The 17,806-nt window shown below is 38.0% G+C and overlaps 1 protein-coding gene across 1 annotated transcript in view; it reads right to left on the bottom strand.

Annotated features, from left to right (window-relative positions):
• ADSS (adenylosuccinate synthase) overlaps positions 1-16,776 on the bottom strand; it is a 32,080-nt gene extending 15,304 nt beyond the window's left edge. Inside the window, exons 1-4 of the mRNA XM_005690557.3 lie at positions 16,462-16,776; positions 2,927-3,029; positions 2,056-2,124; positions 86-136 (exon numbers count right to left, since the gene is read on the bottom strand). Coding sequence (XP_005690614.2) covers positions 86-136; positions 2,056-2,124; positions 2,927-3,029; positions 16,462-16,644 — 406 coding nt within the window. The 5' untranslated portion in view covers positions 16,645-16,776. The remainder of the gene's footprint in view (positions 1-85; positions 137-2,055; positions 2,125-2,926; positions 3,030-16,461) is intronic.

Here is a 17,806-nt window from a genome sequence, read left to right as displayed (position 1 = left end):
AATTAAAGATCAAATCATCTATTAAACGCTTTCATATGTTTCTGATAAAAAGACAGTTATATATAAATATACTGCATCCCCTTACCAATATGAGCTCTGTCAGATATGATAAGCCTTTTCTCCCAGCCTTCCAGACCTAGAAGGAAGGGAAGAACAGACACGTTTAATTGAACATTTGTATAATAATTTTTAAATCTTAATTTCCTTAGAAATACAATGTTTAAAAGTGTTTTTCACTGAAGTAATCATTTTAGTATCTTTTCTTCTGTATAGGAAATATATTTAACAAGAATTTTCTCATCTGTCATTATACAAACTCATTCACAAATTCTGTCTTTCTAAATGTTTTGCTCTAAGCTGTTCCAAACTCAAGCCAGCCATAGCCACATAAAATACTTTTAAGCATCCAAAAACACAAATGGTACAAAACATCATTTTGTCAGCGGTGGGGAGTGAGGAGCAGAGCATGGGCAGAATTTTGAGAAAAGGGAGTTAATTTTGGGAATAGTGCCCTTTCTCAAGACAATTACAAAAAATGTGATTAAACAAAATAATAAAATGTTCTCACTAATTCTTCCAAAGTACTATCAATTACTGTACTTATCACACTGAATTATAAGAAGATCTATGTATCTTCCCATTTAAGTGTAAATGCCTGAGAGTAGGTGTCATGAGTTTTCATAATATGGGGCCTGGCATCCAATAAATGTTCAAAGAAAATGACTATTGAATGAATAAATAAATGAATTTAAATATTTTTCTTTAAAGACAGAACCTTAGGTTATATATATTCTAAGGATTAGCCACCCAGCCCAGGTTATATGCATTCTAAGGATAAGCCACCAAATACTAATTTTGAAAATTAGCATTTGAATAGTAAAAATTAATTACTTTTGATAATATTCAAAGATTTGTTTTAAAAATATTCCTTATAAAGAAGATATTAAGCCCTCCCATAGTTGTTGACATGTAAACACATATGTATTCTAAAGTTAGCTTAGGCAATTTTACAAAGTAAATATTACAGAGAAATTCAGTAAGGTGATTCAGCTGGGTTAGGTAGGGCAGAAGGAAAAAGAGGAGGGCAAAACTGTAAAGGGGGATGAAGAACAGCGGAAAGCAGCATGGGAACCTCGACCTGACCAATTAAAGAGAGCAGACACACAAACAGGTAAAATTTCAGGGGAGACTGCAGAGAGAGAAGCAAGACAGGATTCTTTTAAGTCAGATTTAGTTGTCAGGAACACTTAAGGATGGATGGACTGCTACTTCTATGCATGAAAGATAAACTTTAAAAATTTAATAGGACTTAGTGTATTAAACATGAGTTAAGGGGAAACTACACTAATGATTTTTCCCAATTATGTTTTATTTGTACTGTCACAGTCCCCTCAAACCCTAGAAAGGCAGCCAAACTGAATGTAAAGACTTTCAAAACTCCAGAAAACGTAAGAGAAGGCAGGAAATCAAGTCTCTCTCTTTTTTTTTTAGATGGAAGTGGATACACTGCATAGAAGAGTTTACCTCACTTGGAGGGAGGGATCTAAACAACCCTCTTTTGTCCTGGGTTGTAGTAACCAAGGGACTTCCAGATCGTCTCGGAAAGGAGGCTAATGGTGTACAAAATGGGCTAAGTGGCTTCCTGAAACTGCCTTAAGCTAATTTTGGTTTGTGCAGAAGAGGATGCTAGCAAGCACAAGTGACACAATGAGCTTGTTTCCTAGAGTCGTGCCACAAACATATAGTAATTCTAGCTACCTAAAGATAAGGTTTGCAGACAACCAATGTGTAAAAAATCAGGACTTACACAATGAATTTGCTATGCTTGTCTTTTGTTTAGAACACTGATTATAATGAATAAAATATAATAAAAATTAAAATAAATAAAAATTATGACATAAAAATTATGTCCTACAATAACCTGCAATTTTAAAGTAGAAGATAAAAATGTGACTTTTTTCTGGAATGACAGTCCCTTTAAAACTTTACCCCCGCCCATCCCCCCCAAAAAACAAATAACTGGTTACCAGACAAAGCAGACTCATTCTTTCATACCTTTTCCTTTTTGAACATTTTTTTCTGCCTCCTCAAACAATCCAGGTAGATGAATCACCACACCATTTCCTTAAAAAAAAAAATACAAACAAATAAACCCCAACTTTAGACATCTATATTTGTAATACATAATGATATTTAAACAAAGACATTTATAATAATCTTTATCTAAAACAGTAGAAGAGTGATACACTTTGATTAGTAGAACATTCTAATTTATCAGGGAGTTACCACGGAAATGACTCCAAGTCTTAAAAAGTAGTAAAATGTAAATACACAATAGAACATAATACACATAATATAAAACACTTAAAACGACACTCAATAAGCTTTGAAATTTCTTTGAAATGAAGTGAAACTGTTATTTTGAAAGGAACCAGTTATATAGTTTTAGGCAAACTGAACCAGATCACAGTCTTTCAACTTGGGGACTCAAACCAATTTGTGGCCATAAAATCAATTTACTGGGTTGTGATTAGCATTTTTAAAAATAAAAGACTAGAAGAGAAAATGTCAGACTGTATCTTATGTTACAAGCATTCAGAATCCATCCATGAAACACAGACTTCTTGCTTTTCTTACTATGCTTCATAGTGCTTGGAAACCTGATTTGATGATCCAACACTTTGCTACACAGTTAAGAATGCCAATAAGAAATAAATGCAAAGTAATCATTCCAAAAAGTATTAGGGCTAAAAGATCTAAAAGATGTGTTAAACAGTGAAAGTCAGGTATATTCCAGGAGGTACCACTGTCAGGATTAATAAGCAATCAATAAATCATTTGATTAGAGATTAAATAAGCTTAATGAAAAATAAACACTATTATCAACTGGGGGAAGAAAATCCCTAAGTTCAGTTTACATACTTACCAATGAATGCAGTAACATTCGGGTTAATTATTCCACTGGGTAAAAGGTGAAAATCATACTCCACAGAATCTACAACAACTGTATGGCCAGCATTATTTCCTCCCTGAAATACAAGATTGGGAAAACTAAACCTAACAATGAATATGACAAGCAATATAATTCCTTCCAAAGTGAATTAATGATTTCCTACTAAAATGACAATGTTACTTGAGGCAACCCAAGTATCTGCCGCGAATACTTATTCTCTAGAGGCTTACAACAGTTTGGCCATCCTCTCTCCTTTCCCTACTTGAGTGATTATTCCTAACAGATCTAGAAATTGGAGAATTCAGATTTCTGGAAGACTGAAAGACATATTCCATCTTAAAAAGAGAGAAAAAAATGAACAAAGTACAGGGAAGAATCAGCTTGTTATTCTATTTCTGGCACCATGTGGAACATGTAGCAATCTACTTAATTATCCATGACACTGATCTTTAAAATATCCTTAAAGCTGAAAAAGTAATCTATCCTAACTTGATAGAAATATTCATATAATTCTCACTGTCCTAAAAGTGTGACAAGCAACTCTGACCTAAAATTATTATTCTTATATTGATTTATCAACTAGGATATCTCCCAAGCAATTCCCTCAACTATTAGTTATCCTGAAGACTAATTTTTAAATTTTAAAATCAGTCTTGTGAGCTTGGTTAGTGACCAGTTCCTTGAATCTGCTTGTCTCTGGCTAAAGTAATACACTGGGTCAAGGAACTTCTAAAGCTGAGCATCATAGTAAAAATCCATGGTGAAATTTCTACTCTATGAAACAAAATGTGAAACTGAATTATAAAAATCAGGTACAAAAAAAAAAAATCAGGTACAAATGAGACAGTATTAAGTGATCAGACAATTTTTCTAATTTCTAAGCTTAAAAAGCATGAGGAAAAGACACAAATCAATTTGATTTATGTTTAAACGTCTACAGAACACTAACAATAATTTAAAAATAAACAACAAACTAGGAATATATCTGAACAAATAAAAAGTTTAACAACATCTTTGCAGGACGTGACTGGTTTAACTTGATCACAAGGCTACCAAATTTACGTACTTTTACCGTCATCATGAATTCACAAAAATGCCAGAATAGGTCCTGCAAAAACATTTTTCAACAAAGCAAATACTTATTTACAGTGTTTTGCACTGTACAAAGAATTCCTTGCTTAAAGACTAGAGTTATGTCATGTATGTTTAAAAGAAAAAAAAAAAGACTTGGCAGTGGTAGCCTGAAGTCCACCAGATAACCGGTAGGTGACAAGACACAGGAAGACAGAAGCAGGGATTTAAGCAATACCTCCTTCACTTGATACCATCAAAGGAACAGGTGAATATTTTTTTTTTTACTGTTTACTTATTTGTAGGCAACATCTGCAAATGGATATAAAAGGCACAGTAGGATGTACAGTAAAAAGTGAAGTCTCTCTCGTACTCTTCTCTCCCCTTCCCTGCTACAAGGCTGCTGTTTCCACCTGCTTTTTGTGTCCTTCCCTAAGTAATTCTGCATATACAAACACATATTTGCATATTCCACTTATGCAAATAATAGCAAAGATATATACCTGGGCAAATTGCTTTTCTACCTAACAAATCTTAAAGCTCATTCTCTATAACCTTGCAAAGAAAGGGAAAACCTCATTCTCTCAACAGCTGCACTGTATTCTTTTTTATAAGGACACATATATTTACTAAACTGGTCACACAGAAAGGCATTTGGGTTGTTTCCAACCTTTCGTCTTTATTAACAATGTTGCAATATACTTCCTGGTACATACTTTATTATTATTTTACCCTGGGCAAGTTTATGACCAACTCTGACAGAATCCTAAAACATTACATAAACTAAAGAATATACTGGAAAAAAAAAAGAACATATTGATCTTAGTCTTTCTTAAATAACCCACAGGACAATTCTCACTTGGTTTTTATGGGCTTTCTTTCATTCTATCCCTCATACTAATATTAGCCTTTTTATCACAACTTTCTGTGATTTAGGAAACTTCCAAGTTTCAGGAAAAATATTTTCAGAGTATGAAAACTGATTAAAATTTCTTCAAATCTTAGGAAAATGTTGATTTGTTATAACTATTTACTCTAAATTGTTATAAAACACTAAATTTAATGAATTCATATTAAACTGTTATAAAGTACTAGTGACTTTGAAACAATCAATAAAATGTTATTATTTAAGCAGAACCAGTTTTCTTTTTAATTCATTTGCTTAATATAAAACAAACTATCTACTCTGTAATTTTGACGTAGACTTTCAAAATAAGTCTCTTTACTCATTTTTTTTACACAGTTGTTTTTAAAGATATACTAATATAGTCATTTGGATAAATAATTTTTAACTCAGTTGTTCTTGTGTATAACAAAGCCTAGTACTCTCTTAGATAATATCTTACTAAGACAGGACGTAATGATGGAAAGATAGTGGCTGATATATTTGTTTGTTTGAAACAGGTCATTGTGATTGGTGATAAATGACTTGAGGGCAATATATATTCTTTGAGTTTTTCCAAGTTTACACACAGGTGGTGGTTCAGGCTGGAAAAGTTCAGCTGCAAAAGGCTTGAAATTACACTTTCGTGAACAGCTTGCTCATTCAAACATTAAACAAGATTGTTCAATAATCAATGCCTTAGTAAGGATTACAATATGGTTTAAATCCCACTTAAATTGTTTGATTGAGTAGGAAAATATGGTTAAATATATTCAAGAATAACCCTAAATTATCCTGCTGAGGAGTTAAGAGAGAAAATGTGTGTATTAGCTAGTATGTTTGGTCACTAATGCCCTACGAGGGTTGGGGTGTAAAAGCTTCTAATCTTGAAACACTTGCTGTGCAGAAGAGTCCTGAGGTGAACTGAGACGGAGCCACTCATAAGGCATTTTTTGACAAATCTATATATGATAAAACTTTTAGTATAGGGTCATTTCACAAAAAGCCTCAGATGAAGCTTCAAATTTCAACTGCCTGTTTGGATGCCAACCTAAAATATGTGTAAGTTTTGCGTGCAATGTGCTTAGTTGCTCAGTCGTGTCCAGCTCTTTGTGACCCCATGGACTGTAGCTCCTCTGTCCATGTGGATTCTACAGGCAAGAATACTGGAGTGGACTGCCATGCCCTCCTCCAGGGGATCTTCCCAATCCAGGTATCGAACCCAGGTCTCCTGCATTGCAGGCAGATTCTCTACCATCTGAGCCATCAGGGAAGCCCATAAACTGTGTGGAATATACAAAATTCTTCTTGGGAGCTGAGGAAATTGTTCTGAAACACAGGTCCAAGCAGGGGTCACATGTTAGCAGCAGACAGCAAAAACAAAGAGGTTTCAGTAGAACTACCATTGCCAATCTCACCCAACCACAAACACCCACGACCACATTACCAGGGCAGATAGTCCTCCTTCTGTATCCACAGGAGATTGGTGCCAGGACCCCCAGAGACACCAAAATCCACAAGTGTTTAAGTCCCTTGTATAGTGCAACATTTGCATATGACTTATGCAAACCCTCAGGGATACTTTAAATCATCTCCAAATTACTTATAATACCCAATACCACACAAATGCTATGTAAATAGTTGCCAGCATAGCAAATTCAAGTTTTGCTTTTTGGAACTTTCTGGATTTTTTTTTTTCAATTTATTTTTGATTGACGGTTGAATCCTTGGATACAGAACCCATGGATATGGAGGCCCAACTGTACTCTAAACTGCAGACTCCCACATTTGCGATGAACAGCTTCTCACATGGGCAACTCTCTGCAGTATGTACCTAGATAAGTAGCAAGGACATATACGTTTAATTATGTTTAATGTTTCTCCTAACTAGCGCTGGGAAGGCCAGATAAATGATAGAAGATAAATATATCTTTCATTCTACTTTTAACAGATACCTCAAAGCAAATTTGGAAAAGTATCCTCCCAGATACAACATTAACCACATATTTATATTAATAGCTATATGTAAACTACCTCTTGTTGCTTTGCTAAATTCCCATAACACTTATGATCCCACTCATTCATGCAGCATTTAACAAATACTTCTAAATATCACAGCTGTATATTTTATACTACTTAACTAAAAAACAGAATATGTTCAATTGTTATAGAAACAAGAGCTGTGGAACAGTAATGCTGTTTTGCAGATCAACCATATCAATCGAGAAAATATTTCTTTATGAGTCTTAGATGTCTTCACTTTTGAACATTTTTAATTTTGAAATATACCATCTAAAACCCCATTAAACAAATGAGTGGGGCTCAAAGGTGGCTGCATATTGTGTGGCAAGTCTCTTTGAGGAAAAACATAAGTTTATAATGCCTTATATATTTTTCTTACATTAAATAACAAGAACAAATGTAAAATTCAGCGGGGATATAAGATGACAAATATAAACTCTTTAAATACAAGGGCTCAATACTTTGCTTCCCCCACAGTGACCAATAAAGTTCTAGATACTGTTAGTACTTATTTGATATGGACTAATTAATGAGAGAATTGATATGGACTAATTAGTGAGATGGTTAGATAGCATCACCGATTCAATGGACATGAACTTGAGCAAACCCCGGGAGATAGTGGAGGACAGGGAAGCCTTGTGTGCTTAGGGTCAAAAACAGTTGGACAAGAGTTCATAACTGAACAACAACAACAATGATAATTTTAGAAAAGTAAAACTCTACAATCCTTTGAAAATAAAGCCATTCTACCACCTCTTCAAAACAAAAGGAAATTAACAATATTAAAGTGAAGAATATTTAAAGGAAAAAATCCAGTCATCCAATCAGCACTCACCACAATCACAAAAACATCCTCTAATTTGGTGTTTATTTTACTGATTTTCTTTGACCATTATTTTTACATTAAAATTGAATATAAATATTAAACAAGCTTCTTAATGACCAAAAAAACCACAACTGTACCTCATTGAAATAAATTAGAATATTATTATGATGGAGGTGGGGGAGAGCAGAACTAAAATTCTATGTTCTCCAAGATGAAGAGCAAAATTTCTTGTATGTACTTCTAGGGTTTAAAAACCAATACAGCTAAGTCTCATTATTTTAATTATAGTTAAAATAATAAAAACCTATTTAACACCACACATTTTCCCTCCAGAAAAGCACCAAAGGTCTACAATACATTAGAAAACAACTTACAAATGAGAATAACCCTGAATTGTTTCCTCATTTCTTATCTTCCCATGAAATGAACTGAAGGTCAGTTATACCTTCAGTATACTGAGTCCCTCTGCCTCCCCTCCCCCTTACCACTTACTTCATAAATCATAACGTGTAATCATCCCCTCTGGCCTCAGTAATTGATCCAGAGGAGGAAACCTGATCCAGGCCTGAGCCAATCAAGCTTCCCTCGGGAATTTGATTGTGAGAGATGCCTATCACCTAAGAGAGCATCCTAAAGAGAAAAACCGCCAGTTCTGCCTGCTGAGATCCAAGGAGCTGCCTAAGGCCAGGCCACTCCAAGGTTTAGCCATCTAGGTATTCTTTTAAACATAGCCCCATTTTGCTTAAGTCAGTCTCTTTTCCATTGTTTGCAAAGAATCCAAATTATTCACAAAACAAAGATGGTATGTATACAGCCCATTCTCTAAATTCACATCCTGCACTAGTAATAACTGAATATAAGATGATTAACTTATGTACACCTGAAACTAATACTGTAAATCAACTATACTTCAATTAAAAACTAATTTTTTAAAAAATTAATTTCTAAATTTTAATATCTATGCCGTCAAGAATAAACCTCTAAAACATGGTACTGGAGGACATAGGGATAATATAACATTATTTGGTTGTTTTGTAACTGTTCTCTTAAATATCATAAAAGCCATTATAAACTTATGATTTTCCTCAAAGAGACTTGCCATTCAATATGAAGCCACTTTGGGGCTCCATTGGTTGGTTTCTTGGGGTTTTAGATTGTATATTTCAAAATAAGAATATTTAGCTCTTTTATACTGTTTTCAGGTACACTTTTTTCCCCATTTGATTTTAAACTTAATAAAGTCAGATGACAAGTGTTTTAAATTTTCTTTCCATAGCTCCTCAGAACCAGAGGCTATCAAGCCCAACTCTATATAAAAGTTTGGATCAGGAAATGTTGTTATATGTAAGTTTCTAAGAAGGTCCAAGAGAGGAAAGAGAAGAAAAAGGAAAGGAAAAGAAAAAAAAAAACTTTTTTTTAGAATGGAATGAAATGACACTAGTCGGCAAAAGTGACTCCTGAGTCTTGACTTAGTTCGCTACTAGGTCTTCCTCTTTCCAAAATCACTCCAACTAAGTGAATTTCTGCTGTGAGAGGAGATGGGAACAGTCAATGTTACAAGCCTGAAAGAATGGTATCTCTTTTCTATCTAATAGCAAGAGTGTTAAGGGCTAACAATTTCATGCACATAGCACAGAGGCATTACTCAGGCCACTTAGTTTGGCCTCCAAAATAGTCTGTATTTTCTCTTTGTCCTTGTTCCTCTGAATACATGAATACTACACTGTAATCATAGAGCTCGAAATGAACATCAATCAAAAAAAAGCCAGAATAAACACTATGGATTACAGCAGAGAGTAGCAATGCCTCAGACCCACACCTTTGAACTATTCTAGCAACCAAAAAAGGGTTTCCACTTCATATCTAGTCTTCAAGCTCCTTAGAAACCTAACAGTCTTGTTTTGAGTTGGTGCTGATTACCTGTGCTGATTTTCTTGGTAAAGACCGTTCCAGCCCGTGTCCTGTTGTTGATTTCACTATTTGCCAATACTAAAACACAGCAATCCGCAGCAATTAAGGAATTATAAACAAAGATGACTGTTCTTTTATAAAAACACTCAAATTACTGCAATTAGCTTGTGATTCCACAGTAGAGCAGGTTTAAGTTACCAGCAGTAAGCTGATCAAATTAAACTATTCGACAGTAACCAGACACACTAGCTAGGAAAACATATACAGGGTATCTGAATTTCTTTTTAGCAAAGACATCCAAGTGCACTGCTCAGTTATCTCTTAAAGGCTTAAGACATCTGCTTTACCTTACAGGATTACATTTACCTTCCAGTCTCATACACAGATAAGTGTCACATGAATGACAAAAATCTCAGGTATCTTGTATTTTGTACCTTAAACTACATTATAAAACAACTCACAAGGAAAATGGAAAGAGGAATAGACTTGGAGAATCTCAGGTTTCTGATTAAGAAGCTCCAGATTCTAGGTGCACGTGTGTGCTCTAATATACACATTTAACAAGGGTCAGAGATGACCACAGTCATAGACAGAAGGATCAGACATGCAACCAAAACAATGCATAAACCAATGTTATGCAGCTCTTTATAAATGCCAGATAAAAACTCCCCTAATCATTAAAACATTTATGGAGATATTTTCTTAAAACACACTGACATTGAACTGCAGATTTCAAGTCAAAAAAAATTTCTCTCATGAATAAAACCCTTCCTTTAAATGGGTTTTCAAAACATAATACAGACAAAAGACCCATTTTTAAAAATGTCATGGATCTCCCATTTTTTAAAGAGGAATTTTATTACATTGAATTAAATATAATTAAAAGTTGGTTCAATGTAAAGAACCATCCATCTTGGAGCCAGAGTAGCCATGGGAACTGTCCCCCCCCCCCACCTTCTTTTTAATTAAAGCATACAACAAACTGTGGGAAATTCTTAGAGAGATGGGACTAGCAGACCCCCTTCCCTGCCACCTGAGAAACCTGTATGCAGGTCAGGAAGCAACAGTTAGAACTGGACATGGAACAACGGAACTGGTTCCAAACTGGGAAAGGAGTACATCAAGGCTGTATACTAGCCCCCTGCTTATTTAACTTCTATGCAGAGTACATCATGCAAAATGCTGGACTGGATGAATCACAAGCTGAAATCTTCAACCCTGAATATTCATTGGAAGGACTGATGCTGAAGCTAACGCTCCAATACTTTGGCCACCTGAGGCCAAGAGCTGACTCATTGGAAAAGACCCTGATACTGGGAAAGATTGAGGGCGCAAGGAGTAGGGGTTGACAGAGGATGAGATGGTTGGATGGCATCATCGACTCAATGGACATGAGTTTGAGCAAACTCCTGGAGATAGTGAAGGACAGGGAAGCCTGGCATGCTGCAGTTAATGGGATCACAAAGAGTTGGACACGACTTAGCAACTGAACAACAATACATAGTTGATTGACAACGTTGTGTTCGTTTCAGGTAGACAGTGAAGTGATTCGTTATACACATATATATACTTTTTCAGATTCTTTTCCCTTATAGGTTATTACAAAACATGGTGTTCCCTGTGCTATACACACTTTACTGTTCTTTTCAAATGCTTTCCCCAGACAATACTGAATACCTCAACGTCCCTTTTTCAACTGATAAAAAGTACTCTCACATCACCAATCTTCACTTACTGTTATGTAGCTAATCCACATTAATCTTTGGTGTCAATACTGACTTAGTCCCCAAAACATACATAGATTTGTATCCAATTACTGTTAAGTAAGCTATTAAGTATATTATCAATTTACAAGTTTACTCTAGATTTGTTCTAGGCAACAATTTTTCCTAAAGATACTTAAAACTACCGAACTAATCCACCCTTTCTCACCAAAACTAAAGAAACAGAATAATATTGGTCAGATTACTGAAGATAAGTTCATAAAATTTAAAAATTTATGCCTCAAAAATAAAGATAATGCCATATTATCTATACTAATACAGTAAGCTTAAATTGTGAACTACTTAGAGATCTACTGCCCTCAGCAAAGAAAAACTGTTTAAGAGAAACACATGGCAGTCAACTGAAATTTGTTGAGGAAATGCACAAAAATTATACAATTATCAGTTACCTATTTTCTCATAGATAAAGGAGATAAAACTTTAAAGGAGTAAAGCCTTTGAACTTACTAGTACAACATAAAAAAATACTAGCTAAAAATACTATGTAACAATTGTTAATCCCAGGAATGCTGGGGATTCCACATTAAGCTCACATCAATAGTCAATTAAACTGCCGAGGAATATATTAAAAATAATAAGGCTTCCCCAGTGGCTCAGTGGCAAAGAATTCGCCTGCAATGCAGGAGACACAGGAGATGTGGGCTCAATCCCTGGGCGGGGAAGATCCCCTGGAGGAGGGCATGGCAACCCACTCCAGTATCCTTGCCTGGAGAATCCCATGAACAGAGGAGTCTTGTGGGCTTCTGCTCATAGGGTCACAGTCAGACACAACTGAAGCGACTGAGCACGTATTAAAATAATACAGGAAAGGGCTAAACTACAGAATTCAAAGAAATTTCTAAGGGTGATCCAGGGCACACAACATATATTTGTTAAGTATTTACTTCCTCTCTGACTCACATGGCTTCCCTAGTGGCTCAGATGGTAAAGAATCTGCCTGCAATGCAGGAGACCTGGGTTCGATCCCCGGGTTGGAAAGGATCCCCTGGAGGAGGGCATGGCAACTCACTCCAGTATTCTTGCCTGGAGAATCCCATGGAGAGAGGAGCCTAGCAGGCTACAGTCCATGGGGTCGCAAAGAGTCGATACAACTGAGTGACTAAGCACACACTGCCTCATGTAGTACTGGGTGCTATGGACGAAAACAAAAAGGGAATGAGTCCTCTTTCTGAGAAACCTACATTCTAATAGTACTAAATCACTTCAGTTGTGTCCCACTCTGCACTGGCAGGTGGGTTCTTAGCACTAGCGCCACCTAGAAAGCATTATATTAGGGAAAGCACAATAATCCAAGAAAGAAAGATTTAACCAAGTACACCACACAGTGGTAATCACTTATGTACAATCTTGGAAAATACTATATATAGAAAACAATCCTGATATGAGACAAAGAAACAGCAATTGTTATAAAACTGGAAGAATGGCTTACCTTAATTGCTAATTCTCCACCAGCTTCAAAATTATGGAAGGTGGTTTAGAAGATAATTTTAGCTGTACAAGGTCAAGGCATTAAAAAAACACTGAAGTTATTTTCTTTTAAATTATCTCTCAACCTTTCTGAGTATTTCAAGGAGAAAGTCTCAGTTGCTGCTGGTACGTCTTTTGCATTTCTTCATCACTTGCTAATAGCTGGTTTCAGACCCTTCAGCAGATACCCACATCTAGCTACAAACATTTTTTTCATTGTGCTTAGTTTTATGGCCAGCTTTACATATAGCATGTGACAGGACACACTTTCCCTTTATAATTAATTTTACTTAGTATTTCCTCTTTATTAACATTAAAACCCTGGGGAAAAAACACAAAGAAAGGAAATACTGTTCTACCTACCCTGATCACAGGCAACTAACCTCATGCCTGTCACAGCCAAGACTACCAAGCTTTACTTTCACCAGAACAATAAACAAACCCATGCTTAAGGCCTGATATAAAGTACAATAGTCAAAATCTCTGTAGTTTCTATTCGACGAAATAAAGAAAATAGAGACTAATTTACTTTGAGGGAATTGGGGTGGGGGGACAGTAATAGACCTTCTAATAAAACTATTTTTGAGTTGCCAGGAAGGGGCCTTCCTATTCCCATATTTTAACCTTTTGAAAAACCCACACTAACACCTTTCTCCATCCCCACCCTGGCAATACTTTTCTAAGTAACAGCTGTCCACTAGACTATAAACGCCTTGTGAGCACAAGCCCTGCCTTTGTCAGCTAAAACTCTGGGGCTAAGTGGTCCCCTATAGATATTTACTATGTGATTGCTGGATGAATGAACTACGCCAGAAATTGGTCCTATACTTAATTCTTCTTCTCTTTTTCTTACAAGACCTACTGAATTAAGTCATCCATCCATGCAAGTCCTACACACTTATTTAAGGATCTAAAGTATAAGTATCTAACAAGTTATAACTTCCTATAAGTCCCAAATCTAAAACGATGATGAAAATGCCAGGGCTTTGCACCTATTCTTTCCAAAAAGACATTTTATATTTAAAATAAATAGTTAAATGCAATGTCAGCTTTTCTTTTAAAAAACTGTATTTTTATTGGGAGAAATTCCTTATTTTATGATTCCATTAGAGACACATTATATGTATACCACTTCTGGAGAAACACTATAAAAGTCTGAGTTTATGGCACGAATATGACAAAATATACTGATTAAACTCTAAAAAGTGCATATTATTTTCAATAATACACAAAACTTAAATCATCAAACAGAGCAATTCAAGTCCAAAATGTCCTTCCAAAAGTTGACTTTTCCCAGCTCTCTGTACATCTTAAGAATTTCAACAGTCCATAACTATCAATTTTATAAGTCAGGAGAACTTCACTAAGAGATGTCAGCTTACTGGGACTGACCAAATAATATAGTTACCAAAGTGAATCACAACGGATATTCTTAAATCTATTCATTACTTATCTACCAGCATTAACAAGAAATAAGAATCCTTTGGGTTCTTAAAACACTAGAAGAATATAAATTTTTAAAATTATATAAGGAAGGTAGTAAGTCAAAATTTTACAGGTGAGTCAAGCCTAACAAGTTTGCTCATACATGTCTCCTCTATCTTCAGCTAACATTCTAAAGCCACACTTGGCTCCTTCTCAATCATTTCTCTCCAGACTTTCCAAGGGCATCAGATCAGATCAGCCCATGACCTCCTTCAAGACTACTTTTTACAATAACATGGTAATACCCTCTCCAACCAACAAGCAAGTTCTACTTCTTCTCAAAGTGATTATTAAAATTGAGGATCTTTTAGAATAAATGCAAAGTGGTTACATCCCCCAAAACTTCTTACAATCTATATTTATTCTGTTATTTATGTTAGCTATTTCTGTATAAAAGAATTTGCCTGCAATGCAGGAGACCCGGGTTCGATTCTTGGGTTGGGAAGATCCCCTGGAGAAGGAAATGGCAACCCACTGGAGTATTCTTGCCTGGAGAATCCCACGGACAAAGGAGCCCAGTGGGCTACAGTCCATGGGTTTGCAACAGTCAGACAGGACTTAGCAACTAAACCACAACCATTTCTGTATTAGGAAGATATCAGAAATGACAGCGAAGTAGATAAAAGGGCCTCAACCTCTCCTCCTGCCCAGAAAGAGTTAGGTATTCCCGTACTTTGCCATAGCACAGCAATCTAGGATCTTTAGAGAAAAGGAAGGTGATGGTCAGTCTTCTGGAGCAGCTCCTACAGTAGTGTGAGGCAACACCTTTAGGGGTGTCATGAAGTAACCTCCTATGTTACTTACGTGTGTAGCCAGAGAGGTGGAAGAATAGAAGGTAAGTGGTGGCAGTGTTAGTGGTAATACTAAGAAGCAATTGGTGCAACAGCGATCTTAACCCAGAAACGGGCAGGATGGATTTCCTCAAGCAAAAAACAAGATTTCTCATTTAACTTTTGATGTACTTATGATTACTTTTTTCTGCCTGCCAAAATGGTATTCAACTTCAGGTAGAACACTTCTAATCGAGCAGGCCTACGAACTTGTTAGAATGCACACGGCATTATTATGCCATGTACACAGCTCATGAAGAAGAAACATTCTTCCAACCTAAACAGCAGTTAACTTCAGACATTACATTACCATTCGTTCTGAAAGGGCTTATTGCTCAACTATTTCGAATTTTGAAATTCGTAACAGTTACCTATGAGCTTTTAGAAAGGCCTAGTCTCTTGGCTGCTTCAAACCAAACGACAAATAGGAAGAAGGTTTATACTGAAAACCACGTGTCTCCCGGTAGGAAGTATATTATTACTATTCCATTTCCCGAAAGTTCACTCTAGGTGTGAGCGTTAACAATGTAAATATTTCTAAATACTAGATTTGACACTTGTGGTGTTCTTTCATTTGCCTCACTCGTAAAAGAGCTGGGATGCCCACCTTTAGGACCAACAAGTAAAATTAATCTTCCTTAGTATACCGGGTACCGAGTACAAAACGGGGCCATTACACGGTTATAAACGCCCTTAAGCCCAAAAGTGGGTTCTCCTGTCAACAGAGTGGACCCGATGAGGCAAAGCTCGGCAAGCTCGGGCCTGCAGGTGGGGGAGTGGCGAGCCTGGCTTTCCGGGCGTTTCGGCCCACTTGGTATCCCCTGGGCGGATGGGTGATGACGGGGACGATTTTGCGGCCCCCTAGGGTCTCTGCGCGGAGTCGCCAGCAGGCCTCGGGCGGTAGCTCCTCAAACTCGAGCGGTCTCCCATCTCCACCCCGGCCCCAGTCCTGGGTTTGAGCACTGGTCCTCGGACCGAACACTGCAACTCCCCAGGCATCGCGCATCTCAAAGGCTCTCAGAGTCAAGCCGCATTTTCCTCCTGAGCCATCTCGAGCCCGCAGCCCGAGACCCAGGTCAGGGGTCTCCGACCTCCCGCCATTTCTCCACGTCGCCGCAGCTCGTAGTAAGAGGAAAGAACCTCAAGGTGACACCTTATTTCGGACGGTGGATGCGAGTTCCGGGCCCGAGCTAAGGGGCCGGCTTCCCGTCAGAGCCCTGCCGCCTCACCTGGCAGCGGCACACGATGTCGGCGTCCTGCGCCAGCAGATCCACCACCTTCCCCTTGCCTTCATCGCCCCACTGCGCGCCGAGCACCACCGTCACCCGGTTCCCTCCAGGCCGCGCCCTGGGGCGGCCGCAGTCGCCGTTGGGCAAGGAGGATGCCGCCGGGTTGGTCTCGGCAAACGCCATGGCTCCGGAGACACGAGGAGAGCCCGAAGGGGACGCGAGTAGCTTGGAGTGCGCGAACTGAACTGCCCTACGGCCGCCAGCCACATGCGGAGGAAGAAGGAGCCAGAGCCAGCCCGCCCCCGCCCCGCCTGCCGGGTCGCCACCCTCCCGCCAGGCCCGCCCCGCGCTCCCACCGCCCTCTCAGAGGGGCACCAGGACCTCCCCGCGCACGCCGGCCTTGGCAGCACCGCCCCAGGAAAAAGCCACGCCCCTTCCGCGGCCGGGCGCGCCCCTCCAGTACGAACTCAGAACGGAAAGGATGGGGGCGGGGCTTCGAGCGTGCTTCAACCTCAACGCCCCGCCCACCAGCCCTTTCTCGGGCTTTTCAAACTGGAGAGGCGGGGAGGTACGTGCCAGTGCGTCAGACTACAACTCCCGGCAGCGCTCTGGTCAAAGCGGTGTATTCCGGTGATTTGGTGTCTGCCATGTGCACGTTTCAGTTTGTGAAAAATGTTTAAGTTGTTTCTTAATTTGCTTTTATTAAGGAATGAGATAGTGTATACAAAATATGAAGGGTGGAATTTCAAAATACAAATGGGATGAAATTGGAACATACTATAGATTTAGAATTGGAAAGTAAAGGTCTGAAAGTAAGAGATGCGAACGGGCATCAGAAAAGGGCAAACTCGAATGTAAAGCAGTAATGTTGAGGTCATTAGGCCTGAAAATCTACAGAATACGCAGAGTCCTGTATCTTATTAGAATTAAATGCCAATGTCATTCTAATGTATGCCAGAATACAGTAACAACCCTATGAGGTAGGTAACACTATCTTATCCTTATTTTACAGGGTTTAAAAGTTAGTTAACTACCTCTAGTGAGGAGTGAATTGGTACCTAGATGGTCAGTCCAGAGCCCAAGTCCTTTGTGTAGTGTTTAGTGTTTCAGTTCAGTTCAGTTCAGTCGCTCAGTCGTGTCCGACTCTTTGCGACCCCATGAATCACAGCACGCCAGGCCTCCCTGTCCATCACCGTCTCCCGTTTCAGTTGCCATTAAAGCTCATTTTAAACGGAATCAGGAAGCCCCAAAGGGGAAAGCTCTCATGCGGGTACCACTCCGAGCAGATTGCCTAACAAGGAAGAAGGAAGATAAGAATATTACTTTTCTTTTAGGAGAAGGGAAG

This window comes from Capra hircus, chromosome 16, assembly GCF_001704415.2.
Source record: "Capra hircus breed San Clemente chromosome 16, ASM170441v1, whole genome shotgun sequence".
Classification (NCBI taxonomy): domain Eukaryota; kingdom Metazoa; phylum Chordata; class Mammalia; order Artiodactyla; family Bovidae; genus Capra; species Capra hircus.
This window is presented reverse-complemented; position numbering and strand designations above follow the sequence as displayed.